At 33.1% G+C, this 25,200-nt stretch overlaps 4 protein-coding genes across 9 annotated transcripts; 3 read left to right on the plus strand and 1 right to left on the minus strand.

Annotated features, from left to right (window-relative positions):
• The first annotated feature begins 3,176 nt into the window (after positions 1 to 3,176).
• LOC105641542 (cytoplasmic dynein 2 light intermediate chain) lies at positions 3,177 to 6,353 on the plus strand. 4 transcript variants are annotated; one of them, XM_037635682.2, is made up of 4 exons: positions 3,177 to 3,435; positions 3,627 to 3,943; positions 4,455 to 4,643; positions 5,921 to 6,059. In XM_037635682.2, exons 2-4 carry the CDS (start codon positions 3,695 to 3,697, stop codon positions 5,984 to 5,986), a joined length of 504 nt encoding a protein of 167 aa, XP_037491610.1. In that variant the 5' UTR covers positions 3,177 to 3,435; positions 3,627 to 3,694; the 3' UTR covers positions 5,987 to 6,059. The 4 variants fall into 4 exon arrangements, with proteins under 4 accessions (XP_037491610.1, XP_037491609.1, XP_020537950.1 ...); XM_037635681.2 differs by having other exon boundaries at positions 5,918 to 6,057; XM_020682291.3 differs by having other exon boundaries at positions 3,178 to 3,435; positions 5,968 to 6,353.
• Positions 6,354 to 8,857: 2,504 nt separating this feature from the next.
• Positions 8,858 to 14,647, plus strand: LACS8 (AMP-dependent synthetase and ligase family protein). Of its 2 annotated transcripts, none has more exons than XM_012226123.4 (12): positions 8,858 to 9,014; positions 9,534 to 10,235; positions 10,313 to 10,393; positions 10,467 to 10,745; positions 11,099 to 11,230; positions 11,306 to 11,479; positions 11,596 to 11,825; positions 12,282 to 12,399; positions 12,910 to 13,041; positions 13,186 to 13,320; positions 13,406 to 13,612; positions 14,048 to 14,647. In XM_012226123.4, exons 2-12 carry the CDS (start codon positions 9,687 to 9,689, stop codon positions 14,210 to 14,212), a joined length of 2,202 nt encoding a protein of 733 aa, XP_012081513.1. In that variant the 5' UTR covers positions 8,858 to 9,014; positions 9,534 to 9,686; the 3' UTR covers positions 14,213 to 14,647. The 2 variants fall into 2 exon arrangements, with proteins under 2 accessions (XP_012081513.1, XP_012081514.1); XM_012226124.4 differs by having other exon boundaries at positions 8,871 to 9,014; positions 9,602 to 10,235.
• Positions 14,648 to 15,215: 568 nt separating this feature from the next.
• Positions 15,216 to 18,266, minus strand: LOC105641540 (uncharacterized). Of its 2 annotated transcripts, none has more exons than XM_020682284.3 (6): positions 17,802 to 18,266; positions 17,516 to 17,661; positions 16,888 to 17,056; positions 15,899 to 16,000; positions 15,632 to 15,714; positions 15,216 to 15,545 (listed from the first exon to the last, which is right to left on the minus strand). In XM_020682284.3, exons 1-6 carry the CDS (start codon positions 18,174 to 18,176, stop codon positions 15,413 to 15,415), a joined length of 1,008 nt encoding a protein of 335 aa, XP_020537943.1. In that variant the 5' UTR covers positions 18,177 to 18,266; the 3' UTR covers positions 15,216 to 15,412. The 2 variants fall into 2 exon arrangements, with proteins under 2 accessions (XP_020537943.1, XP_012081512.1); XM_012226122.4 differs by having other exon boundaries at positions 15,899 to 15,997; positions 17,802 to 18,264.
• Positions 18,267 to 18,459: 193 nt separating this feature from the next.
• On the plus strand, positions 18,460 to 23,315 carry LOC105641539 (Rubisco methyltransferase family protein). Its single transcript, XM_012226121.4, has 12 exons — positions 18,460 to 18,954; positions 19,068 to 19,231; positions 19,362 to 19,445; positions 19,597 to 19,654; positions 20,043 to 20,096; positions 20,522 to 20,593; positions 20,697 to 20,777; positions 21,348 to 21,520; positions 21,777 to 21,879; positions 21,953 to 22,084; positions 22,351 to 22,473; positions 22,999 to 23,315. Exons 1-12 carry the CDS (start codon positions 18,577 to 18,579, stop codon positions 23,083 to 23,085), a joined length of 1,509 nt encoding a protein of 502 aa, XP_012081511.1. The 5' UTR covers positions 18,460 to 18,576; the 3' UTR covers positions 23,086 to 23,315.
• The last annotated feature ends 1,885 nt before the right edge of the window (positions 23,316 to 25,200 follow it).

Genomic DNA, 25,200 nt, shown 5'->3' on the forward strand with positions numbered 1-25,200 from the left:
TAAATAAAAATTTATATACCGGAACTAAATTGCTTAAAATTTGAAAAAAATTATTGAAATATTATGATATATTTATACAATTGAAACTATATATATATTATGACATCTCATCATCTTTTTATTTTATAATATTACATGAGCTTACATAAAGTTTGTGTTTTAACTTTTGATTTTTTATGTGAAATCTTTTTATTTCTTGATTTTTTTACAACTTTATTAAATAAAATATTATATTATTTATTCACAGGATTTTTTTAAAAAAATTAATCTATAATTCATATTATTTAAAAAGTCCATATAATATGAATTTCAAAATCTTATAATATTTGAATCCAGATTTTGTTCTTAATATATTTATTTAGAATTTTTTTTAATGGAAATCTTATGTTATTTATGCCATAGTAATTACTTTTATTATTTAATTTACAAATTTTGAGATTGTAATTAAGTGAATTATAATTAAAGTTTCACCAAAAAAAAATTATTCCACGTATTTTTTATTATTCCTATAATTTTTGTTTTTACCTCCATAAAATTTAATCTTTTAATTTAACATTTATAAATATTGTGTATACATAATCTTAAAAATTGAATGCAAAAAATAAAGAAACATGCCACTTGCTCTAATATGTGTATATATAAAGCAAAAAGTTTTGATGTTAATATAAAATTTACTAATTTTGCGTGATAGTAAAAGCCTCTAGAATAAGTTAGACATGAATACAATTTAACAAGTTGAAGCAACCTACAATAGTAGGTTATTATGGCACGTGTCACTTGATTAGGATTTCTTTATCTATATAGAATAATAAGTTCTTTGTTGTAGTAAAAGCCTTGTTTAACATCTTATTTAACATGACTAGGTGCTTGGCTTAACATATATCGAAATAACATACTCTATTGAATTGTTAAATAGTCATTGGTTTATTCACAAAATAACTAATAGTTTTGAATTGTCAAATGGATTATAATTCAATCTAACGGTGAAATATGTGAAACAACTCATACTTTTAAATTGTTAAATAAATAATTTTTTGTATTGAAAACGAAACAATTCTTTTTTTTTTTAAATTGTCAAATTAATTAGTATTTTTTTTAGAAACACATGTTTAATTTTGATTGAAACGAGACTCTTTTTTTCCATTCTTTTTAACAGTAAGTCCAGTTTAATAGTTACGATTAGTATTCAGGATATTTATTCTCAGTGATTTCAAATGTAAAATATAAACGGAAAAAAATGCTTATATAAAAACAAATATGCTTTGTGGGAATTTAATCCAAGTAAAGGGTTTTTACTTTGTTGAAATCATTGATTAAAGATTAGTGTTTGTTCTGATTTTCTATTTAATTTTGATAAAAATAAAATGAAACGCAACGTGTTTGTATTAAAAGTGTTTAAATTTACTTTTTAATTTTTTCCAAAATTATTTAAAAAATAAAAACGCATTTTGTGAAATAACAAATCGTGGTTTTTCTTACCAATAAATAAAATGATTGTGAACAAGTTGTCGGACATATTATTTAATTAGGTACTTATTTTAATATTAAAACAATTTATCGTTCAACCTGAAATAGGCATGGCCACGGGTTCGGTTTTAACCGGAACCGAACCGTACTGTAGATGAACCAAAATCGGACCGAAATCGGCCGTTCAAAATTTTGAACCGGAACCGGCGGTTCAAGGGCCGGTTAAGGTTCATGTGAATGTTAAAAAATGAACCTGAATCGGCCCGGAACTGACGGTTTCGGTCCGGTTCAAACCAGATTCACAAACAAAATTATTTATTGCAATAATCAAAAATAGTGAAAAAAAAACATCATCATTTTAGTTTAAAAAAAAGAAGCTCATTTCACTTTTTTTTTTTTTTTGAAAGCTCATCATTTCATTTTCACTTAGCTGTTGAACTTTGTTTACAAACACATATTTTTTTTAACTATACAATTAACAATTTACACAATGTTAAAACTTCAAACGAATATAATTGTTTATTATAATTTAATTAATTAATTAATTATTAATTTATTATAATTTACTAAATTATCCAAAAATATAATTGTTTTTTTTTTCTGTTATAAGGGACAATTTGGGAAACTACATAAATGAAAAATATGTATAAATATGATGAGTTGATTAATTTTTTTTTCACAACCAATTATATTCTATCTCTCCTCTTCTCTTCTTAATATTGCTTTATTTTCATACATCCAATTCTAAATTCCATTAATTTCATATTCCATTTATTTATTTATTTTTCCATAATTCCATTTAAAATTATGGCACACAATTCACAAAGTTCCAAGGGAAAGTGAGTTGCTCAAAGCGTGGAATAAATTGATTCAAATGATCCATTGATTGATTTTTCACCACAAGAAGCAATATCTCCTAATATTTCAATAGGTAAACCACCAAAATCAGATATTTTCAAGAAGCACTTTGCAAAAATTGTTCAAGATAATGGAGAAATCAATGCGGTTGGATGTAATTATTGCAAAAAAGAATATGCATTCAAGCTTGGAGGAGGATATGGCACTCTCAATAGGCATTTAAAATCACATCATCCAAGTGAGGTAGGAATGGATGTAACTCAAATTCAATTATCGTCATCAAGGTATGGTGATCCTAACACTCCTCTATTTAAATATAGTGATAACAGTTCTAAATTAATAGAAGTTTTTGTTTTAAAATTTTATAATAATTTATTTAGTTAATAAAATTTAAAAATTATTATTTATTCATGAATTCGAAATCAAAATCTTATTATTTTTTTAAAAATTTGCGTAATGCCAGAACCGAATCGGAATCGTAATTTGAACCGTCGGTTCGTCGGAACCGGAGGTTCAAGGGCCGGTTCCGGTTCAAAATTTTAAACATCTCGAATCGGAGGTTCAATGAACCGAAACCGGCAGTTCATTGAACCGGCCATGCCTAACGTGAAACAAATCACACTCTTAAAATTGTTAAATGGATTATCATTCATACTAATGGTGAAACAGTGGAACTATGAAACACTCTTAAATTACCAAATGCTTTGTCCTTGCTTCAGCGAGGTTTTTTTTGTTTTGTTTTGTTTTTTTTTTATTTTTTATTTTTTTTAAAAAGCTCAATTAGCTGTTAAGATTTGCAGATCAAGCATTGAGAGTACGTGTTCTTGGTGATTTCAAACCATGGGTTTTGATGCAGTTGAATTTTTATTTTATTTAAAAAAAATTATAAATAATTATATTTGATAATTGTGTCTTTTAATTTTTTTATAATTCACTTATTTAATTTTTCCATGTTAAGAATATAGATAATTCTTTATCTTTTATCATTATTTTTTAACTGTCATCTTAGTTTCAGAACCCGACCCATTCCGATGTGCAGCCCTAGCAGCTACCGAAAAATGAACTCTCTGTTTAAACCCACTCGTCGATGAACGATTCAAGAAATAGCAGGTAAAATTTCTTCCATTTCACTTAAACTAGCGGGAAGTAATCAGTGTTGCTGTTGGATAGACGCAACGTTCACTAATTGTTTGTTAAAATTTGTCAAACAGATATTATATCATCAAAACCCATTTTTGTTGATCAAATCTCAAATTTTTATTCCGTAAATTCTCAATTTTGCTTGCTCCTTTGTTTCGCAGCCAGGAAATTAAGTAAGAACTTCAAAAAGCATTACCAATTAACAATTCGAAGATTTTTGTTTCATTTCATGATGTACGGGGTTAGAGAAACGCGACTGCTGTGTCGCAGGGGGTTCCATACGCTGTCTCGTGATGGTCCCACGGAAACATTGAAGAGAAGGGTTGCTGAGTTGCAGAAGACGAGGAAAAAGAAGAATCCTAAGAAGCATGAGGTGTTTGTGGAGGTTCCTGAATCAAAATCGTTTCTTGATACAGCAACTATGCCAATGATTCTTACTGTTGTTGGTACTGCACTCGTTGCAAAGCTCCTTATGATGGTATGGTCTCTAAACTTCACAATTGATATTACTTTCTTGGATTTAAATGGCGAATGCTTTCTTGGATTTTGCTTTCCTAGACATTTATTGTGTTCTGGACAAAAAATGGTTGTATTATGCTTGTATAAGAGTTAGGTTTCGATAGTCTCTTATAAAATTTCAAGTCAATGTGGTTTAACATATCTCAAAGTTGTAATCATGTATAATGTAATACCTTTGGACTATCCCTAGAGTAATTGGGGTTCTTATAGGGAATGAGAAATTGGTTTCTGTGATCTGACTGCAATTAAAAGTTGTAATTTTATATGCAGTTTGCATTCTATGCTTTCATATGGTAATCTGCCTCATTTCAATATCTCCTCATACAAAAGAAGGGTGAGAATTCCCTAAAGTTGCATGTTGATGAATTTTTATTTTCTTATGCACTGAAAATTGATCTTTCTTGCTGATTTGGATTTAATATTTTCATATGCTGCCTGGAGATTATGTGATTATTTTTTTGCAATGGCAGCATGACGATTCAAAATCCCAAGAAATGATTGAGCGCAAAATAAAGAATGCTCCTCCTGGTCAAGGCACAGTACGGATGCTTACTCGTGAAGAGTGGGAGGAAATTCGAGAGGTTAGGCCGAGGACTCCTTTTGAATCCAAACTTGCTCGTCCAAATGCAAGAATAAGAACTGGAGAGTCATTGCACTTGGTGAGGCCACTACTCCTTTTTATTACTTCATTTAACTTGAAATTTCTTCTCTCATAGCCTGACTGAGGCATTATAAAACCTGTAAGCACTTCTTCCTTTTTTTCATATTTGTGTGGAAATTCAAGTATGCCTGTTTTCTGTGGCATATAAGTTATTGATTCATTGGTGAACAAGCACTATAATGCTGGCTGCCATTTGAGGAATAATGGTAAAGATTGGGGTGCATGTTTGCATACTTCATTCTTTTATTTCTTTTTCTCCTCCTAATTAGCTGATCTAAATTTGATTTATCTTCAACTTTAATGTTCACAACCTCCATTCCTGATCTTAGAATTTTTTTTTTATTAGTAGAAATAACCAATAAACACACAGAGTTACAGAGATTAGAAAAGAAAAAGAAAATCCAAGTATTATACGTGGTTCGGCAAGTCAGTCTGTTTTTTTTTTTTTTTTTTTTTTTTTTTTTTTTTTTTTTTTTTTTCAGTATATAATAAAGTGAGTATTGTAGCCCTATTTGTAAACACCAGAACAAAACCAAATATGAATAGAAATTATATAATCACCCTCCAATGATGGAAAACGCCAACTGCACCATACAGCAAGGGTGCTGCACCCCCAGCCCTCTTAGTACCTTCTGGGCCCATGTTGCATGGCCCCTTCCCTTTCAAGGTACTTTAGTGATGGTTAACTTCTTCTCTAACACTAATATGAACCGCAACTTAAAAATATTTTGTGTAAGATACTATGAAGAGCTATACTCCCTTTATCCTGATGTCAAAGGCTCAACTTATATGAGTAGGAGAATGCATATTTATACCAATTTCCTAAACTAAGACATGTTGCTCTCATCCTCTGACTAGAAGTCTAGAACCAGTTTATTTCCTATGATGTATTTACCATGTAAATAAATAAAAGTTTGACATGCCCTACTGAATCCACGAGTTCTATGAGGAACCTGAATGTTGGGGCATAAAGTTTTGTGAAATTTTTTTTTTCACTCTCTTTGTTTCTATTGTATCATTATTTTTTTCCTGGGCAATGCTCTCCTAGCACATCTCAGCGATTAAGCTTACCTAGCAGTACCCATACCCTTGTAAATTTGGAATTTTAGTTTACTTAGTTCACAGTTGTTATATTGATATCATTTTAAGTTGCAATGGTTTTGTTGATAGGCGCGATCTTTGCCACTGGCAACTTTTTCATGTGTTCTTTTAGATATATATGCGTGGCTTCTATCTTTTATACATGCTAAGCTTTCATTTTGTTTTGTTCAGCAGAAAAATAAAAAAGAATGCTGTTCACTTGTTAAGATTTCCTTATACAGATGTCCAACCTTTTTTTAATGCCTTTTCAATTATCGGCAGCAAGATTTGAAGGATTGGACGATTGATGTGCTCACAGATGCAGTTACACGTGTTGAAGAAAGTGTCAAAAGCAATTCATGACCGCAAGCAATTGAGAAAAAAAGAAGTCTGGGCATCATTCACTAGTTAAGAGCCTTGGCTATTTTGGTATCTAATGTACATGATAGTAATGGTTTGTGCTCCAGGGTGAAAGAATAAAAATGATATCTGATTAAATGCCATCAAAATGTATTTCTGGGTAATTTATCTAATCTCCAGTTGTATATGTGCGTGATCACATTCAATAACCGCCAGGTTCAATTTTAAAAGCGCTGATTTTGGCTATAGAAAGGATGGATTTACTTCATGCAAATTTCTTTTTTTAGGTCTTTTACTTGTTTCTAGTTTATGTTTCCTAGCACCTGAGGAGCTGTAGTTTTTCTGTTCATACTTAACAGGAATGAGTCCCCCCCCCCCCCCCCCCCCCTTGTTTTTGGTTTGTATTTCTTAATTATTAACGAGCCTTCGTCGGAATGAGACATTATGGGATGTGGCATGCTTTAAACTGGTCTCCCATGTTTCTATGTACTCCTTAGTTTAGATGGAGAGAATTGAATTTTGGATCTCAATTTTTTTTTAAATTGTAAGTTCCATTGGAATTGTGATTAAATTGCAAATATTAAAATTGATATGGTGTTGATAAAAATTGAATTATATCTCTAATTTCTAAAATATAATATAACAAATTTAGTATCAAATGAAGGCTGTACTGCAACCTGGAACAATCATTGAACCACTAGTTTCAGTTCACTGAACTAGTTTGAAAATTTTAAAATATTGAAGCTAAATGAAATTTTAAAATATTGAACCTAAATCAATCATTGAACCGTTGATTTCAATCCGGATTTGATTTCAACTGGTTATGGTTCATTAAATTAAATGGTAATATTTGCATGCCTTACACATGACTATGTTTTACCATGTTATTATGCTATGATGACATTTAGAATTTCCCCACTGCATTTAATGTCATATGATCATATGAAATTTACAATGTCATTTTAATGTGGACTTTTTTTTCTTATTTATAAAGGATATATGAGTAATTATATATATTTTGAATTCAAATTCTCATTTTTCAGCACACAATCTTTTACTAGAGTATTATTAACATTTCACTTTGTTAAATCGCTTATAATCCAGATCATAAATAGTTTTGATCTAGATCATTATAATTATAAAATACGTTTCGATTAACATAAGAGTATATTAGAAAAAATAAAATAAAAATTATAATTTAATTATATTAACTAAATTTTCTTAATTTGTGCATAAGTCAAATATGATAAAAATTATGGGATGGATAGAGTAATTTATAAAAATTAATTGTTTTCTTCTTTTTTTAAAAGAAAAAATTAATTTTCTTCTTATTTTTCATGTAAAAACCTAAATGATTTATATTGTAGCGCAGAGAGCGAAAAGTTACTGCGGTTGCGGAAGAGGGTGTTGCTCTTTTAAGTACTTTTGTTAGTATCTCCTAATTAATCATTAATGATTAGGATTTGGATAATTAGGGTCCGTATGTTTCTGTTCCAATAAGACGACTATATAAAAAGCAAACAGAAAAGAAAAATCTCAGCCCTCCGTCTCTTCCGCCGTGCGTGGCCGCAATCTCTCATCTGTCAGAGAGAGATGGCGGTGGCTGCCACTTGTAAACTTCTTGCTTATCGCAATCTACACTCCATACTATACTAGTACTACCTACCCTATTTATTAACAAATGATGATAGAACCTTCGACTCTGTCTCCATGCGAAAACGACGTTGTTTCAGCATTAATTAGTTTCTCAACCTCATTGATTATTTGATAATTTTAATCGAGAAGCGTGCCTTGCCTCCTTCACGTGCTTTTCCATTCACACGTAGGCCGTAGCATTTCCTTTCCATACTGTATGTCATGTCACCCATGACGCACGTGACTTAATTGCTCTCTTGTAACGTCACCTACCGCTCTCTTCTTATGCCACGTGGCGTCTAAAACATAAAGCCAGCTGCTAAAAAAACGTTTCTTTTTACTGCATTACTAATTTACTCTATGAAGTTTGAGATAATACAACTACAGATATTATTCATTTAAAACAAAAATCAGAGATATTATTAAGTTAATTCAAATAATTTGTTAAAATATATCCAATCACCTTATAATTGAGTTTAAAAAATTTTTTTATAATTAATTTTTACTAATCTCTTAATTTTAAAAAATGTAGATGAATTTAAAATTTAAAATTTATTTATAAATAAATGCTACTTAAAAATATATTTAAAATTTTTCATGTTTGGTATATATACATGTGATTCATTTGAATTCTATCTAATTATATTTGAAATAAATTTAAAATTTAAATTTCATGTAATAATTTTATAAAATAAAAAATAATTAATTATTTGTATAAAATAAAATAATTTTATCTATTTTTTTGTTAACATAAATAAATATATAACCACAATGATATTTTATAAATATTTTGATAGAATTTGTTTAATTTTAAGGGATTTATTATCAACAAAACTATTTGGATATTTTATTATCAACTGATTAATTTTAATGGATCTGTTTAAAAATTAATTTATGAATTTAGTGTAGCTGTATTTAATTTTATAGAATTGAATTTGTAAAATTAAAATTTTTCATTTTTTATTCCAAATAAAAATTTGATTTGCAAATAAGATATGTACAATATTATTAATTTCAAACAAGCTGGCTTCAAAGTTGAGCTAAACCAAACAGTCCCTAATTCTTTTACTATTAAGTGAAAATTACCGGTAATGAAAGGCACTTACATGTGCGAACCGTTTTCCAAAAAGGAAAGAGAAGCGAACCGTTTCTCACCGCACTTACATATGCGAATACATATAGGCGTGTAATGAAAGGCAAATGGGCCTTTCTCGAACGTCTTCCTTCCACTTCCTCATTCCAAGTTGCACCCTCAATGCTCTGTCGACTGCTTTTTTGGCTTTAGCATCCAAAGGTAAAGGCATATTTTTCATTTCATGCTTTAATTGTTTATGTCTTCACTTCATTAGTTTGATCAGGTGTATGAAAATTCTGCTTGTTTCTCGCTTGTTTTCTTACTGTTACTGTTATCTTTATATATTGCATATTTGCACCACTTCCACGATGGGTATTGGAAGGATCGTTTACTTGATATTTGCTGAGTTTTTTTTTTTTTTCAAACTCGGTTTGTGTTTATTTGGGAAATTTTGTAAAAATTGGAGAGCAAATTTGATGTATGTGCAAGCAAAATAAGAGTACTTAAGTAAAAGTTGTCTTGTGCGTCAAATAGTATTTCTTTTTTAAGGTATCTGGAGATAAGGTTACAGTGTTGTTCATAGTTGTTATGGAAATTTTATACAATAAGTATTTGAATTAACCAATTTATCTTCAAAACTGATTTTCAAATGGTTTAGACTATAACTTTATTTCTTACTTTAATTTTTTTTTATCTCCTTAGTCCAATCTTATGGTTATTGCTAATATATATTTTCAGATCATCATGACTTTGCAATCATTCCTCTCGTTTTAATTCACCAAGCTGAAAGATGGATTATGTTGCAGGCAATTCTTGTTTTCAATTTTAGTTACTTATTTGGCATGCTTTGGAAAGTAATGTTATAGATTGTTGTACAAGCATTTATATATAATGGCGGATTCTGAGGGAAGTTTTTCAAGCTCAGCGGCTGGTGAAAAGTTAGGGCCTAGTGATTACTTGTCAATAGGAAAAGGTTATGGAACATATGGCATTTTGGGTGCTGCTGTTGTGGCCATTCTTTTACCTGTATTCCTCTCCATTGTGTTCATGGGGAAGAAAAAAGTGAGGCAGAGAGGAGTTCCTGTTGAAGTTGGTGGTGAGCCGGGTTATGCAGTTCGCAATGGTCGAACAAGTCACTTGATCGAAGTCCCTTGGGAAGGGGCAAATACCATGGCTGCTCTGTTTGAGCAATCTTGCAAAAAGCATTCTAAACATAGATTTCTTGGAACAAGGAAGTTAATTAGCAAGGAATTTGTCCCAGCTAAGGATGGTAGGAAGTTTGAGAAGCTACATTTAGGGGATTATGAATGGCAAACCTATGGACAAGTTTTTGAGCGTGCATGCAACTTCGCTTCCGGGCTTATTGGATTAGGCCACAATGAGGATACTCGTGCTGCAATTTTTTCTGAAACTCGGGCTGAATGGTTCATTGCCTTCCAGGTAGCATCTCCCTCTCGTTTCTCCCTATTCATTATGGCTATCCTACTGATTCTGAATTAGTTGTTTTTGGATTTTAGGGATGCATGCGGCAGAATATTACTATTGTTACTATATATGCTTCTCTTGGCGAGGATGCCCTTATTCACTCACTCAATGAGGTAGGGGATAACTCAAGCTTAATTTATGATATTACATTAGTATTGAGGCTAATTTCAGATGTTGATATGGCAGACACAAGTATCAACTCTGATTTGTGATTCCAAGCAATTGAAAAAGTTGGCTCCAATAAGCTCAAGACTAACAACTATCAATAATGTGATTTACTTTGAAGATGATGAAAGTGCAACTGCAATTGATCCTAGCATATCTGGAAGTATGATGCACTGGACGGTTTCATCTTTTTCTAAAGTTGAGAAACTGGGCAAAGACAATCCCCTCCCTCCAAGCATGCCTTCCAAAAATGGAGTTGCTGTTATCATGTATACAAGTGGCAGCACAGGCCTACCAAAGGTTTATTTCATTCTACTTATTGGTTGTTTACTGCACATTGTAACAGAAAGCAAACCAAATCCCTGCATAGCAAATCTTGCCAACTGGCCTTACTGGAATGAAGATCAATTGAAAGTTCTCTTTCACGAAGTCTTTCTGGTTATATATACATATTTAATTTTCGCTTGAATCCACTTACACAAAATGATGGTATTCGAGTAAGTTTATTAGCTGAGAATTGAAGGCTTAATTGATATGTCTACATGCTGATTCTTGGAGAAACACTATGCAAGCAATCGAACCTTGTTACTAACTCATCAACAAAATTGCATGCTTTACTTTGCTCTAACATTCTGTATTGTTTAATTTAACAGGGAGTCATGATTACTCATGGCAACATTATAGCCACTGCTGCAGCTGTCATGACAGTGATCCCAAAATTGGGTACCAATGATGTTTATATGGCATACTTGCCCCTAGCACATGTTCTTGAACTGGCTGCTGAGGTATCTTCAAACCGGCATTCTTATTTTCTACACCATTTTGTGAAAGAATATAATTGCGGTTTTGTGGTTGTCTAGTCTATAATGTTAACTGCAGGGTGTGCAATTGGCTATGGTTCTGCATTGACTTTAACAGACACATCTAATAAAATTAAGAAAGGAACCAAAGGTGATGCTACTGTGTTAAAGCCCACTCTCATGGCTGCAGTTCCAGCGATACTAGATCGTGTTAGAGATGGAGTTCTGAAAAAGGTGCGAACTGTATATCCAGCATCTATAAAATTTTACAGTATTGTAATTGGTGTTGCAGGTTGAGTGTATCAGGTAAATACCCTTTCTCGACTAATAATGATTATGGTCCACTCCAGGTTGAGGAGAAAGGAGGGCTTGCAAAAAAGCTTTTCAACCTTGCTTATAAGCGACGATTGGCAGCCATAGAAGGAAGCTGGTTTGGTGCTTGGGGACTGGAAAGAATGATGTGGGATGTTATTGTCTTCAAATCAATACGTGCTGTACTTGGAGGAAATATCAGATTTATGCTTTGCGGTGGAGCTCCTTTATCCAGAGAGTCACAACGTTTCATCAACATATGCATGGGGTAATGACTCCTTATTGATGTGGTTTGATGATCTGATTTATAGAACAAATTGAATTATTGGAGCTTGACATAGATTCTAGTGCTCTGGATACCTGGAAGCAAGTTATGTTGTGCTCTTGGTTCCATTATTCTTTATCAGGAAATCAGGAGAGGATTTTTGTATTTTATAGCACAGCAGATGGAACGATAAAGAACCTACTAAGTCATTTATGTTGAAACTAACTAAAGGTTATGTCATTGAACTGTGATAATTACCCTCAGGCTGATAAAATTGGTGTTTTAACTGAAGGTATGTATGATTCATTTGTAACTACTAGCCTTCTAATGTAGGAAGTTCAGTTCCATTTACTGTTGACAATAGCTTTCCTCATTTGAATTGCTGAGTAATCTTCAATGTTTGGTTTGTTTCATATCAACAATTTTGCTTTATTTTCTGTATGCAATGTTCACCCTCAGGGCTCCAATAGGTCAGGGTTATGGCTTGACAGAAACATGTGCTGGAGCTGCTTTTTCTGAGTGGGACGACACTTCTGTGGGCCGCGTTGGACCTCCTCTTCCTTGTTGCTACATTAAGGTGTGCTGTATTTCTTATTTTCACAATCAAAACCAGACTTCATACATAACAATTGTTAGTTGAGTCTTTGTGCACAGCATTTCAACTTATGTGCTCATATACTCAGTGGCGGATGTATTCACACAAAAGGGGGGTCAATTGACCCCTCTTTTTTTTTTTTTTGAAAATTTCCTTTATATATATAGGGTAATTACTCAATTGATGCTGTTATTGTTTATTATTGACCCGCTTTACATGTAAAATAAAAAGAAAATTAAGAGGTTTGATGCACCGGAATATTAACCCTAGAAAGAAAAATTTCTTGATCTGCCTCTGCATATATTGGGCAAATATTTCTAGTAAATGATGACGAGCAAAAGCTGGATTTGTGGACATTGTATTGTTTTTCAATTGTGCAAGACATTATACCGTAAATCTTTTTGAAAATTCAAGGTAGTAATTGTAACATGGATTATATACATTTACGATTCAGAAAAATAGTTTGAGAATTTATTCATTTTCATTTTGCAGCTTGTTTCTTGGGAAGAAGGTGGGTATAGGACATCTGACAAGCCAATGCCCCGAGGAGAGATTGTAGTTGGGGGTTTCTCTGTAACTGCTGGTTACTTTAACAATGGAGAAAAGACTGATGAGGTCTATAAGGTATGCTTATCTGCGTGGAGCTTGCAAATGTGCTTCACTTTTTTGTGATGTATGCATACTTTGGACATAAATTGAAAGTTGAACATTTGAGGCCTGCTCTCATTATATTGAGAGAGGTGACTTGGTTCCTGTTACATGATGCAGGTTGATGAAAGGGGCATTCGCTGGTTTTACACTGGCGATATTGGACGTTTTCACCCTGATGGATGCCTTGAAATTATTGATAGGAAAAAAGATATTGTGAAACTTCAACATGGAGAATATGTCTCACTTGGAAAGGTTATATAATTGTTCTTTGTTCAATTTTTTTTTTGTAACAGCATTCTATAATTTACTCATTATATTGGTCATGCGGGAATTGCAGGTTGAGGCAGCATTAATGTCGAGCAACTACGTAGATAATATCATGGTATATGCAGATCCCTTCCAGAACTATTGTGTAGCTCTAGTTGTTCCATCACGTCAAGCTCTTGAGAAATGGGCCCAGGAAGTTGGCCTCAAGCACCAGAACTTTTCAGAGTTGTGTGACAAATATGAAACTATTACTGAAGTCAAACAATCATTGTCCAAGGTTAGTAATTTTTGTTTCTCTATGAAGGGTTACATGAAAACATTATTGTCCAGATACACCTGCATGCTTAAACACAAATCCGGTCCAATAGGTTCTCTTACATTGGTTAGATTCTTTCTGGTTTTGTGATGACACTTGCTATCTGTGTTGTTCCAGAAATTATATGCCTCCAAAACCAATTGTACATTATTTATCTGTGGCACAATCTATTTTCTAAAAGTGGATCTGAATTCATGGGTGGGGCCATCAGTTTTGTTTCATCTCGTATATTTGTAGACCTATTTAAATTTTTTCGCGTCAATCCGTGCGAGTATACTCTGAACCTTTTCCGTGTTTGGCATGAAAATTTGGCAGATTTTTATGTTAGCTTGTAATATTTTGCGCAAGCATGACTTGAAAGATTCTGTACTATCTGAAAGCTTTCAATGTCTGCAGGTGGGAAAAGCAGCCAAATTGGACAAGCTTGAAATTCCGGAGAAGATTAAGCTGTTGCCAGATCCATGGACACCTGAATCCGGCTTAGTTACAGCTGCTCTAAAGATTAAGAGGGAACAGCTGAAGTCCAAATTTAAAGATGAGCTCCGAAAACTCTATGAGTGAAATAATGATGTTTTGTTTAATGTGCTTTCCTCCTCTACTTTTTGATACTTTCAAATATCCACTGCAACAAAGAGGGTTTTCTCAGAAAACCAATATGAATTCATATGAATTCTTCTAGCTGGAGTTTCAGTACACTGCCATCCACTGCAGTTCATCACGGGGAAAGGAGATTAATTGCTTCACCTAAATTGCAGGACCATACTTGGGTTCCAACTAGGATTATGTATGTGTAATAAAAGCATATTGCTTGAGGATTGTGCACGATTGTCGTGTCTGGTCGGACTTCCTATTGTTTTTGGTATAAGTATGGCGTATGTGCAACAAGTAAAATAATTAGCTGTATGATAGTCTTCCCTATCACAGGCATTGTGGCTTCTGCATTGTAGTACTTTATCTTTTCTCTTAGTTAATGTTGCGTCACTTCTAATTTTCTTACTCTGGAGCAAAATTTGAATTAGAGGTGTCAAAATGGATGATGAGAGGAGAACACTTGAAGCATCAATGACACCATCAGTGAACAGATGTAAAAAAATGGCAAAATATCGTATCTTCGTTTCGAGTGCCTAATAAAGGGGCGTGCATAATAGGGGGAAGTTCATAAGCTGCATGCTTAATTGCTTCATGTTTGTTTCTGAGGTTTCATTTGATTTTGTAAAATAACTTGCAGAAATATATTTTTCATATTTTTTCCTTGTTTAGGGCATTCAGGAAAATGAAGTAATTTTTTAAGAAAAATAGTTTTTCATTTTTCAAGAAAGTAAAATATTTTTCGAATATTGATAAACTTTATAAATCATACCGTGTACCACTAGAGCCAGCGGTAGCGTTCATAAGTTACCGTTTCTTTTTGCATTCTTCTCATATTTAACAATAAAAATTTTAAATTATAAAATTTATATTATTATTAATATTTTTTATAGTCTTATGAGATAAAAATTTTAATATTTTTAACTAATTTTTAATATTACAACCAAACAATGGAAAATAAATCATTTGGAAAAAATTTTAAAACTTGGAAAATATTTTTTAGCAAATCATTTGTCTTTGTACAAGAAATGCCTTCAAGGCAACATGTGACTTTTGAGAGCATAGCGAAGCGCTAAATGTTTCAAACTGCTTGCAATCCTATTCAATCTTTGCTCTGCTCATGTAGCAAAAGTTTGTTCCCTTCTAGTGAGTAGAGAAATAAGAAATCAAGTATTACTTCTGTTCAGATGATGTTGGATCGAGTGAAACAGGCATTTCTGATAGTGATGGCCGTAGGACCAAATACAGCGCAGGACCCAATAATGGCACCAGTGATATGGGAAGAAGCCAAGAACCTTTGTCGTACCTGTTCCATTTATACTCTTTTTCAATAGGGTTTCAAATTAAAAGATGATCAAGGAAGAATGACATTATTGTTCTCCATCATCTCACCATTTTCTAGCAGTCATATCATTGTACACCCAGAAAGGAGCAAAAGCGGATAGTAAAATGAAATCAAGGGATGTGATGTGAATCTGCAATGAAAATTGTGAACCATGTAGGTATTATATCATGTTTACAGGAGGAAAACCACTTAGCATATGGTATATGGTAAATTCACAAAAGGACTGAGTTTCATAAACTCGGCATCTTTTTTAACCCTTGGTTGATGACTTGTGCACGTACAAATGAACACAAAAACATTTAACAAACACTTACAAATTTGCTTTCCCTGAAGTACTGGTAGAATTCCTTCCAGACATCACCATTTGCTATACCTGCATAAATGAATAAGCCAAGTCCTGCAGCAAGTGATATCTGCTGCATAAAGAGTTAAGTCATGCCCTTTCCATAGAAAATAAAGAAAGCAAGCCAGAAAACAAATACACATCACTCATATTACTTTAAGAAAACATCACTTTAAGGAATAGAAAAGAACAAGAAGCTAATTCATCCTTTTTAAAGAAAAATACAAGTAATGTTTCTTAAACTCCTGAGTGAATCATAACTACTTTTCAACTAGAAAACAAACAAACAGATACAAGGCCTCCATTTTCACCTAATTTAAACATAATCTCACAGGAGACAGCCCCAGTCCTAATTGATTCAAATCCAATCATCTAATAAAAATGGAAAACAAATACATTAATCAATCTTTTCCTTTTCACTGGAAGGGGACAAGTAGCACAGTTTCATTTCCGCTGAGACTGTAAGTCACTATTGTCACTCCCTCTCATGCATATAGGCTCTACCTAGGGAAGCTTGAAACTTGGAAAACTACTCATTTGGTGTTTCAATTCCAAAGCTTTATTGAAATCCACATTCATCATTATACTCTCTAGTCATGCTCTTCATTTAAGAGAACAATCTGTGGAGTTCAGCACAATGAAGGGATTGACTGTGTTATACCAACTAAAAGGAGAAACCATCTTCAGGTTTGATGACTGCATCCATTGTCATGTTGTCGTCAAATAGCCATTATAAAATATAAATACAATTTGCTACGTATATAGAAAATATGAGAATTCAAAGATACAGAGGTTCAGCAAATAATCAATCACATGCATGATCATAGTGTAAGCAACATATGCACCATTATATCAGTACTACGAAGTATTATAAAGTTTCCAGACATCAACCTATTGACTCTCCCGTGTATCTAATCAAAAGAAAATTAGATCAATCAACAAGAAGTCAACAAAACTTACCCCAGCAGTCAACTTTGATTCCAGAAAATTAAGAGGCCATCTGCCAAGCTCACTTTCTTCAACAGATGGTGGCGGCGGTCGCCAAAGAACAAAATAGGGAAGAAGAGCATATGCACCACCAAAGCACGAAAGTACAAGGAATGGCCAAACTGGAATTTTACTTTCTGAGCTGCATGTACAGGTATTATCATTTTTCTTATTAATTAAAATCCCTAAATAGAATTATATAAAAATTCATTCAGCAGGCTCCAATTCCTCTTGACCAACCATTGTGGCATGCATGGCATAAAGACAACGTTCAGGCCACAATTAATTTTGTTGCCATCATCATATCACATGCTTGTAACCCAAAATTATATACATAAACTAATATAAAGATTTGCACTTCTCAAAATCCATTAATTTCACTTGTTCAAGGAAGTGAGAAGTATCTTCATAATTAAAAATGCAACAGAAATGATTTATGATTTGTCCTCTGCAAGTCTCAGAAACAACATTGCAGGGAAAAAAGATCATCAATGTTCAAAATGAAACCCCAACTCAGTAATTAATAGAAATTAGAGGAAAAGCAGGTGTTGGATATTATAAATTCACAAAATTACAGAACAAGAAAGGATAAGGAACTCACCTTCTGCCTGTTGGAAGAAGAAGCATACTGTACACTAAGGGCCACAAGCCCATAATGTTCCATAAAGAAACAAGTACTTCATTCATCTTAAACCCATCATCTCCCTTCAAATTAAGCAGCTTTTTCAAGAAATACTCATCTGTCGACTGCAAAACAACGACTTTCACTAAATCGCAAAGCAAAAATGAAAAAGCAAACACCACTCATTTTAAAATTAAAAAATAAAAAAGAAAACCCATTAAAATTAATCTTAAAAGACGAGCAAACAACAAAAAGAATCAAGTACCGGAGTCTGATTAGGAGTAAGATTGAAAACGTAGTAAATGAGAGCACCCCATAATATAAAAAGCAAAATTGAGGTTGTCCAGTCTCTTCCCTCTTTCCTATTGTTAGCATTCTTCAAAACTGGGTCTTTATCTGAATCTTTCGAGTCTAAGACACTATAACATACTTGAAGAACACCCTTTCTGTTAAATTTGGTTTTAGAAAAGTTGGGTTTAATAAGATTGGAAGTGCTAAAAGTTTTTGTTTTTGAAAGCAATGGTAAGACTCTGAAATTAGAGTTTTGAGCGGCTGTGGCTTGTAGTTGAGTTTTGGGTCTTGGATTACCGAAAGGAAGAGAAGAGAAGTTGCAGGAGATGGGGCTGCAGAGAGGTAACATTTTGCAAACGAGAGCTTTTTGAGATTTTTTTGGGTACTGTATTGAGCTTTTTAAAACTGAAAGTCTGACACTACCTACTTAGTAACTAACGTCACCCTTTTAAAATGTAGTAGAATCATTCAGCCAAGGATCCTTCTATACTCCAAGACAAACGGGTAAATCGTAAATGTGTATTTAATGACACCGTTTAAGATAGTCTCATGCTCGCGCCGTTTCAATAACTGTTAAAACGACCGAATTATTCTTACCCGTATTATCCAATATAAAGACAAATCGGCTTACTGAAAGTGCAAGAATCTCTTTCTTTCACCTTCCAAACTCCAAAGGATAAGGTCTCGCGCTTGCCCTGTCTCTCTCTCTCTCTCTCCCTCCCCCACTTTCTTTCTCTCTGCGCATAACCATGGCCAAAGCTTCTAGAGTTTTCCAGCCCACACTTTTTCCCACATTCTCTACACTCCACAAACCTCGCACATTATCAAACGCCCCAACTATTATACATAAAAAATACCCAACAATTCGCTGCTCAGTTTCAACTAGTGACAGCGCCATCAGAGAAGCGACATCAGCGACCCAGAAGGTGCCTTGGGGCTGCGACATCGATTCACTGGAAAACGCGGCGGCTCTTCAAAAATGGCTGTCTGATTCTGGTCTACCTCCACAGAAAATGGCCATAGAAAAAGTGGAAGTTGGGGAGAGAGGTTTGGTTGCGTTGAAGAATATTAGGAAGGGCGAGAAGTTGCTCTTTGTGCCTCCCCCGCTTGTTATTACCGCTGATTCTGTAGGTTCTGTCCTCAGATTGATTTTGATGTGTTTATATATATATATATATATTGCGGTTTGTATATGTTATATGTGTTTGCTTTATTGATACGGTTTTCAAGAACTTTCTAGGAGTGGAGCTGCCCAGAGGCGGGTGAAGTTTTAAAACAGTATTCTGTGCCAGATTGGCCTTTCCTCGCCACTTACTTGATTAGTGAAGCAAGTCTTAACCAATCTTCTAGATGGAGCAATTATATCTCAGCACTTCCTAGACAACCCTATTCACTTCTGTATTGGTAAGTTCTTGTTCAAATGATAAGTTCTTGTTCAAATGATGTATGCTGAAGTTTCTTGAAGAGTTATCTTTCTATGTAGAAAGGGTCTAGTCTCAGTTTCTTCCTCTACAGCCTCTTTATATCATTTCAGGACACGTGCAGAACTAGATAGGTACTTGGAAGCTTCACAGATCAGAAAGCGGGCAATTGAAAGGATTACCAATGTTGTGGGAACGTATGTCCTCTTTCATATCTTTACTCTGTATTTGTTTGGATAGATTGATTTTCCTGATTTGGTCTATTCTCATTTCAAGTGACATCACTTGCAGAATTAGTGTATGATCTTTTGATTCATTCTTGAATTTTTGTTTCCTTGACCTTTGCAGATATAATGATTTAAGGCTTAGGATTTTTTCCAAGAATCCCGACCTGTTCCCTGAAGAGGTACTTCGGTTCATTATTCCACAACATCAAGTGGAATTTTCTGTGAATGACCTGCTATTAGATTATGGAAAGCTTCCATCTTCTTCAGTGAATTCACAATAACACATGTTATATATTTGCTTGCGATATTCTGGTCTCCCTTATTTTCTGTCACAAAACGTTGGTAACTTTAAAATAATTATTTACATGCCATTTGGATTAGAACACCATGCTGGCCATATTTATATTCTTTCAAACGCTTTGGTTGTTGATTATTATAATTAATTCGTCTTTGTACATTCAATGAGATGTAAGAGCCTCAGTAATCTGCATTACAGTCTGAATCAATGCTATATGTACACATGTTCTAGAATGACTATGCTTGACCATGGATTCCATATGAATGCAGATATTCAATATAGAGACTTTCAAGTGGTCATTTGGCATTCTCTTCTCTCGCTTGGTGAGTAAAGCTTTTCAACATTGTCTTTGTAGACTTATCAACTAATGGAAATTGAATGTAAAAAATTTGTTGTTTGTTAATTAATATGAAGTCGCCACTAACTTTATGCTTAAAAGAAATATGTGAAATAATGAAATTCTAGCCTTTTGACTTTGTTCCTCCTCTTTCTTCTGCACGTAATTACTGAACCATTGGTCTTTTTTTTGTCACTTTGATTAATTATCCCATGCCCTAGTAGACTGCAAATGATAGGTCTAACAACAATTGATGTTAATGGAAGTATACTGCTTAGAGGGACCATTTTTTGGACTGTCTGCAGTTACATTTGAGATTGCTGTTTAGTAATTAAAACAAACTAGTTTTTAAGTCTTCGTGTGAGACTCAAATTGTGTTGTGGTTTGTGTTTGATTTTCTCTTTTATATAGGTTCGATTGCCATCGATGGATGGAAGAGTTGCCTTGGTTCCTTGGGCAGACATGCTGAATCATAGTTGTGAGGTATGCTAATTAGTCCTTTTGTAGAAATTTGCCTTCAGAAATTTGGTTTGGTTAGTTACAAGATTCAATTTTTAATAGTAAATTCTGCATTTGGCTGATCCAGGTTGAGACCTTTTTGGATTATGATAAATCAACAAAGGGAGTTGTCTTCACAACAGATCGACAATACCAGCCAGGTGAGCAGGTAACCAAGATTTTCCTTGAAAAATTGATGTCATTGGTTGCTGCATGTAGTTCTGAGAAACCTGGTTGTTGGACTCGCAGGTTGTTTAAACTACTTCCAGAATGACTTATTCATAGGGAGGAAAGCAAAAGTAGAAATATAGTATATTTGTTCTGATTCTTTTTTAATCAACAGAAGTTAAAGAATTTCTTGTGCAAGGAAATTGTTTGCTTGAAAAAAGAATTCTGGAAAAGCGGAATATATTACCAATAGATGTGTGTGGTCTTCTACTCCGTTCCTGCTTTCTCTCAACAATGGAATGTTGCCAAAATAACGCCATACTTGTATGAATTACATAACTGAAGCAATTGTTGGTTCTAAGGGCCAACATTTGATACCTTCTGGAAAATATAAGTATTAAAAATAAATAGATAGATTTTGATTGTGCCTCAACAACATTAAACGTGCTTGAACTGTTAGATAACCACATAATCATAGTCATAATCATAGTTAGTGACAACATCACTGTTCCTATCACTATTGGAGAATTAAAATATTCCAGACACCTGATAAGAATGCTACTCAATGCAGGTTTTCATATCATATGGCAAGAAGTCTAATGGAGAGCTATTGTTATCATATGGATTTGTTCCGAGGGAGGGCACCAACCCTAATGATTCAGTAGAGTTGTCATTGTCTCTGAAAAAGTCTGACAAATGTTACAAGGAGAAGGTAGAAGCTCTTCAGAAGCATGGTTTGTCAATGTGAGTATTGATAGGCAACAAAATTTGCTTCTGCTACCTCTTATAACCTTTTGATTTGCTTTTTTATTGCTAACTGCAAATTAATACAAGTGACGAATATTTTATCTGAGTTTGATCCTCAAAACTTTATTTCCAATTTAGTTGAAATGTCAGAAGAAAGTTTTAAATCCATGTGAGAAATATTTTTCTTCTACTTTATATATTTGTATCTGCTGAAAAATGTTGAGCTCAACTATATAATTCTGTCCAATTACAGATCTCAATGTTTTCCTTTGCGAATCACTGGTTGGCCAGTGGAGTTAATGGCATATGCATATTTAGCAGTCAGCCCTCCAAGTATGAGCAGACAGTTTGAAGAGGTTTGTGGCCTTATTTTTTAAATAATGAAATTGGTTTCTATTCTAGTTCTGCTTGTAAAAGTTTTTACTCCAGATGGCCTCAGCAGCATCAAATAAGACAACTGCCAAAAAGGATGTGAGATACCCTGAAATTGAGGAACAGGCATTACAATTCATATTAGACAGTTGTGAGTCAAGCATATCAAAATACAACAAATTCTCGCAGGTGAGGGAAGTGTATGAAGAATCAACTAACTCTAAGTTTTAAATCTACAGACATTTTTCCATAATAGTACTTTGTCGGGTATAATAAGACCCTATCCTTGATTGCTGAAAAATGTAAATGTTGGTGTCTTTGAGAATTGGTATCCCATAGCCATTTGCTGTAAAATAGAATCTGGCATACGAATGTATATTTGCTTTCTTTATCCCTTATCTTGAGCTTTTTGGTTGGATAGTCTAATATGGTTCTTGAATATTCTATCCTCATAGGCAAGTGGATCAATGGATTTGGACGTAACATCTCCAAAACAACTTAACAGAAGAGTGTTCTTGAAACAGCTAGCAGTAGACTTGTGTAACAGTGAGCGGAGGATACTATTTCGTGCTCAAAATGTAAGATCATGCTGCTCTTACTCATCTTGACTTTTGAGTTTTTAGCAAGATTAAGTTCACTAAAAGCATAACAAAGTCAGATTGTACTTCTTTGAATAAGAATTTATTTGTGATACGTATTTAGTTAGGTTGTTGAGTCTCTATTAAATCCATTTCTGTTCTGAATTTTAATGCCAAGCACTGCTTTTACTATGTATCACGAAGAAAAGTTGACCCAGTACATGAAGCGGCCACATTTGTGGCTCTAGTAAGGGTTGATATACTCAACCTTCCATTTGGTTTTTTAGAGAGGCTGTTCTCATATCGCAAAACCCACAGCCTCTGGGTCATAAGTAGAGTAATTTTACCATTACACCCTTACTATGTATCACTACTTTCATGAAATTCTGTAGGTGTACCATGAGTCACTCGTTCGCATTTATCTATCTTTTACACTGCATATGATGGACATGCTGTAGAAAGATTTTCTTTTGAATAATGGTTATCTTTTTTTTTTTTAATAACGTCTTATGGTTGGTTCAACAGGTATTGAGGAGAAGATTGAGGGATATAAAAAGTGGTGAATTGAGAGCATTAAAAATTTTTAATGGGTTCAGAAATCTTTTCAAATGAATATTACATATTATATCTCTTCATGGCGCGCTTCATGCCTGTAGTTCATTGAGTGACCAGTGTTCCGCTGAGTTCATCCACTGTGCTGCTTCCTTAGGGGTTCAAGCCAATATGTAAGGAGTTCAGTTCAAGCGGAGAAGGTGGAAATGTAGACATTGTATTTCCTCATAGCTAAACTTACTTTCCTTGATGAGAAATCAAATTTTAAGGTGCCATTTGATTTCGATTGAGTTTATTGTTTTTAATTTTTTTTTCTTTACTTTTTAAAAAACTGTTTTTGAAACAAAAAAAAAAAAAGTTATCTTTGGGAGCCGGCAATTAAGTAGCAGCGGAAAAAACCCATGATCGAAACAAGTACGAAAACAAATCAGACACAAATCACATAAGAACTAACCTGTTGTAGCGTAAATTCGATTAACCGTTGTAGCGTAAATTCGTTAACCGGTGTTCTATGAATCGTACTTTCTCTGAGTGGGCAGAAAAACACAATAGATCTATTTTTCCAAAGAAACTAATGTGTTTTATTTTTTCTGAATACTCTGTTATCTCTAACGCGTATTAAAAAAAATCAAATAACCTCTCTTATCCACGTGGGAAGCAAACAATAAGATTAAAATACTCTGTTACATTTTAAATAAAATAGATTATCCCTTTTTTAATTAAAAAATTAATCTATTAATTATTTAAAATACATAATCTATGTACGGTCCAAATACAGTAGGGACCGCATCAATAAATTAATAAGGCTACAAATTATAAAAAGAATCCATACTAAACAAGTATATTCTTATTATAATTAATCATAAATTAGTCCACTAAAAATTCACAATTGAAATTCTTATTAATTTAAATTTCCATAACATAATAATTTATATTCCCATACTAGACAAGATTACAGATGCTTGTTAAATAAAATAAATTACTGACAATTTATTTAAATAACAATTTTAATCTTTAAGATTGTCACTCAACTTATTTCATGCGTCGGGTTAAAAATTTACTTATAGGGTTTACACAATAAAACCTTATAAGCTTCCTTAAAGCGCATAATTATTCTCTAAACCGAGACATAAATTCTATCATAAATTAATATTTCACAAATACAAATTGCATTTACCAATTCAATGAGAATTATTGTCCTGATAGATGAAACTCACTCTTTAATGAACTAAAGTACAAAGCAATGTATATTTGCTCCTATTAATTAAATCAAGATTAAGAATATAAATCTTATTTCTAATATCTTAGAGAATATGTTTTAATAGTCAATAGAAAACGATCATTATCTACTTGGTCCAGTTAGATACATACAAAATGTACTAACACCATTATTATAAAGTATGCTGAAAAATTTATTATTAATGCAAATCTACAATTAAATATATAGAAATAATTGTACAAATAAATAATATCAAAAACATACTGTTACATTTGCATGGTTAACAGCATATCTCTATCAATGAAACCATAAATAGTGGTTTAGATAATTGTGTTTTTTGTTTTCAAATTCTACACTTATTTTTTTTTATATGATTTATCCTCTTAAAGTTATCATTATTATTATTATTATTATTATTATTATTATTATTATTATGGTTTTATCTATATTAAAAATTCACTATTTTTTTATATCTTTTCTTTATCTAGTATTATTTTTATATTTGTTAGTATTTTCTCTAAATCTAATGTCATTTAGTATTATTTATTTATTTATTATATGTCACGACCCGTTTCCGTGGGCCGGACCGGCACTAGGGCCCAGGTAAGCTTAAGGCCCCCGAGGCCTGTAGTAAGTCTAAATTATCCAATCTGTCTACCTATCTTGCCCAATTAATTCATCAAAACAGTAAGCCTCAATCTCAATTAACACATAATATCTAACCAGGGCCTATTCACAATAAATTATAATCACACTATGGGCTTACTGGTTCACCTGCAGCTAATTACATAATATTTAATTTAGAGTGTAGTGTTAACAATAAGTCCAATAGTAATACACAACCCTATAACTGCGGAGTTCAATAATAATCTGATAATAGAGTAACTTATACATCCAAAATTAAATAACAGAAATATAAAATTTACATTTATAACTCTGCGGAGAAGATTGCAGAG

The sequence above is a fragment of the Jatropha curcas genome, chromosome 3, assembly GCF_041381405.1.
Source record: "Jatropha curcas cultivar XTBG-Jc1 chromosome 3, XTBG_Jcur_1.0, whole genome shotgun sequence".
NCBI lineage: Eukaryota > Viridiplantae > Streptophyta > Magnoliopsida > Malpighiales > Euphorbiaceae > Jatropha > Jatropha curcas.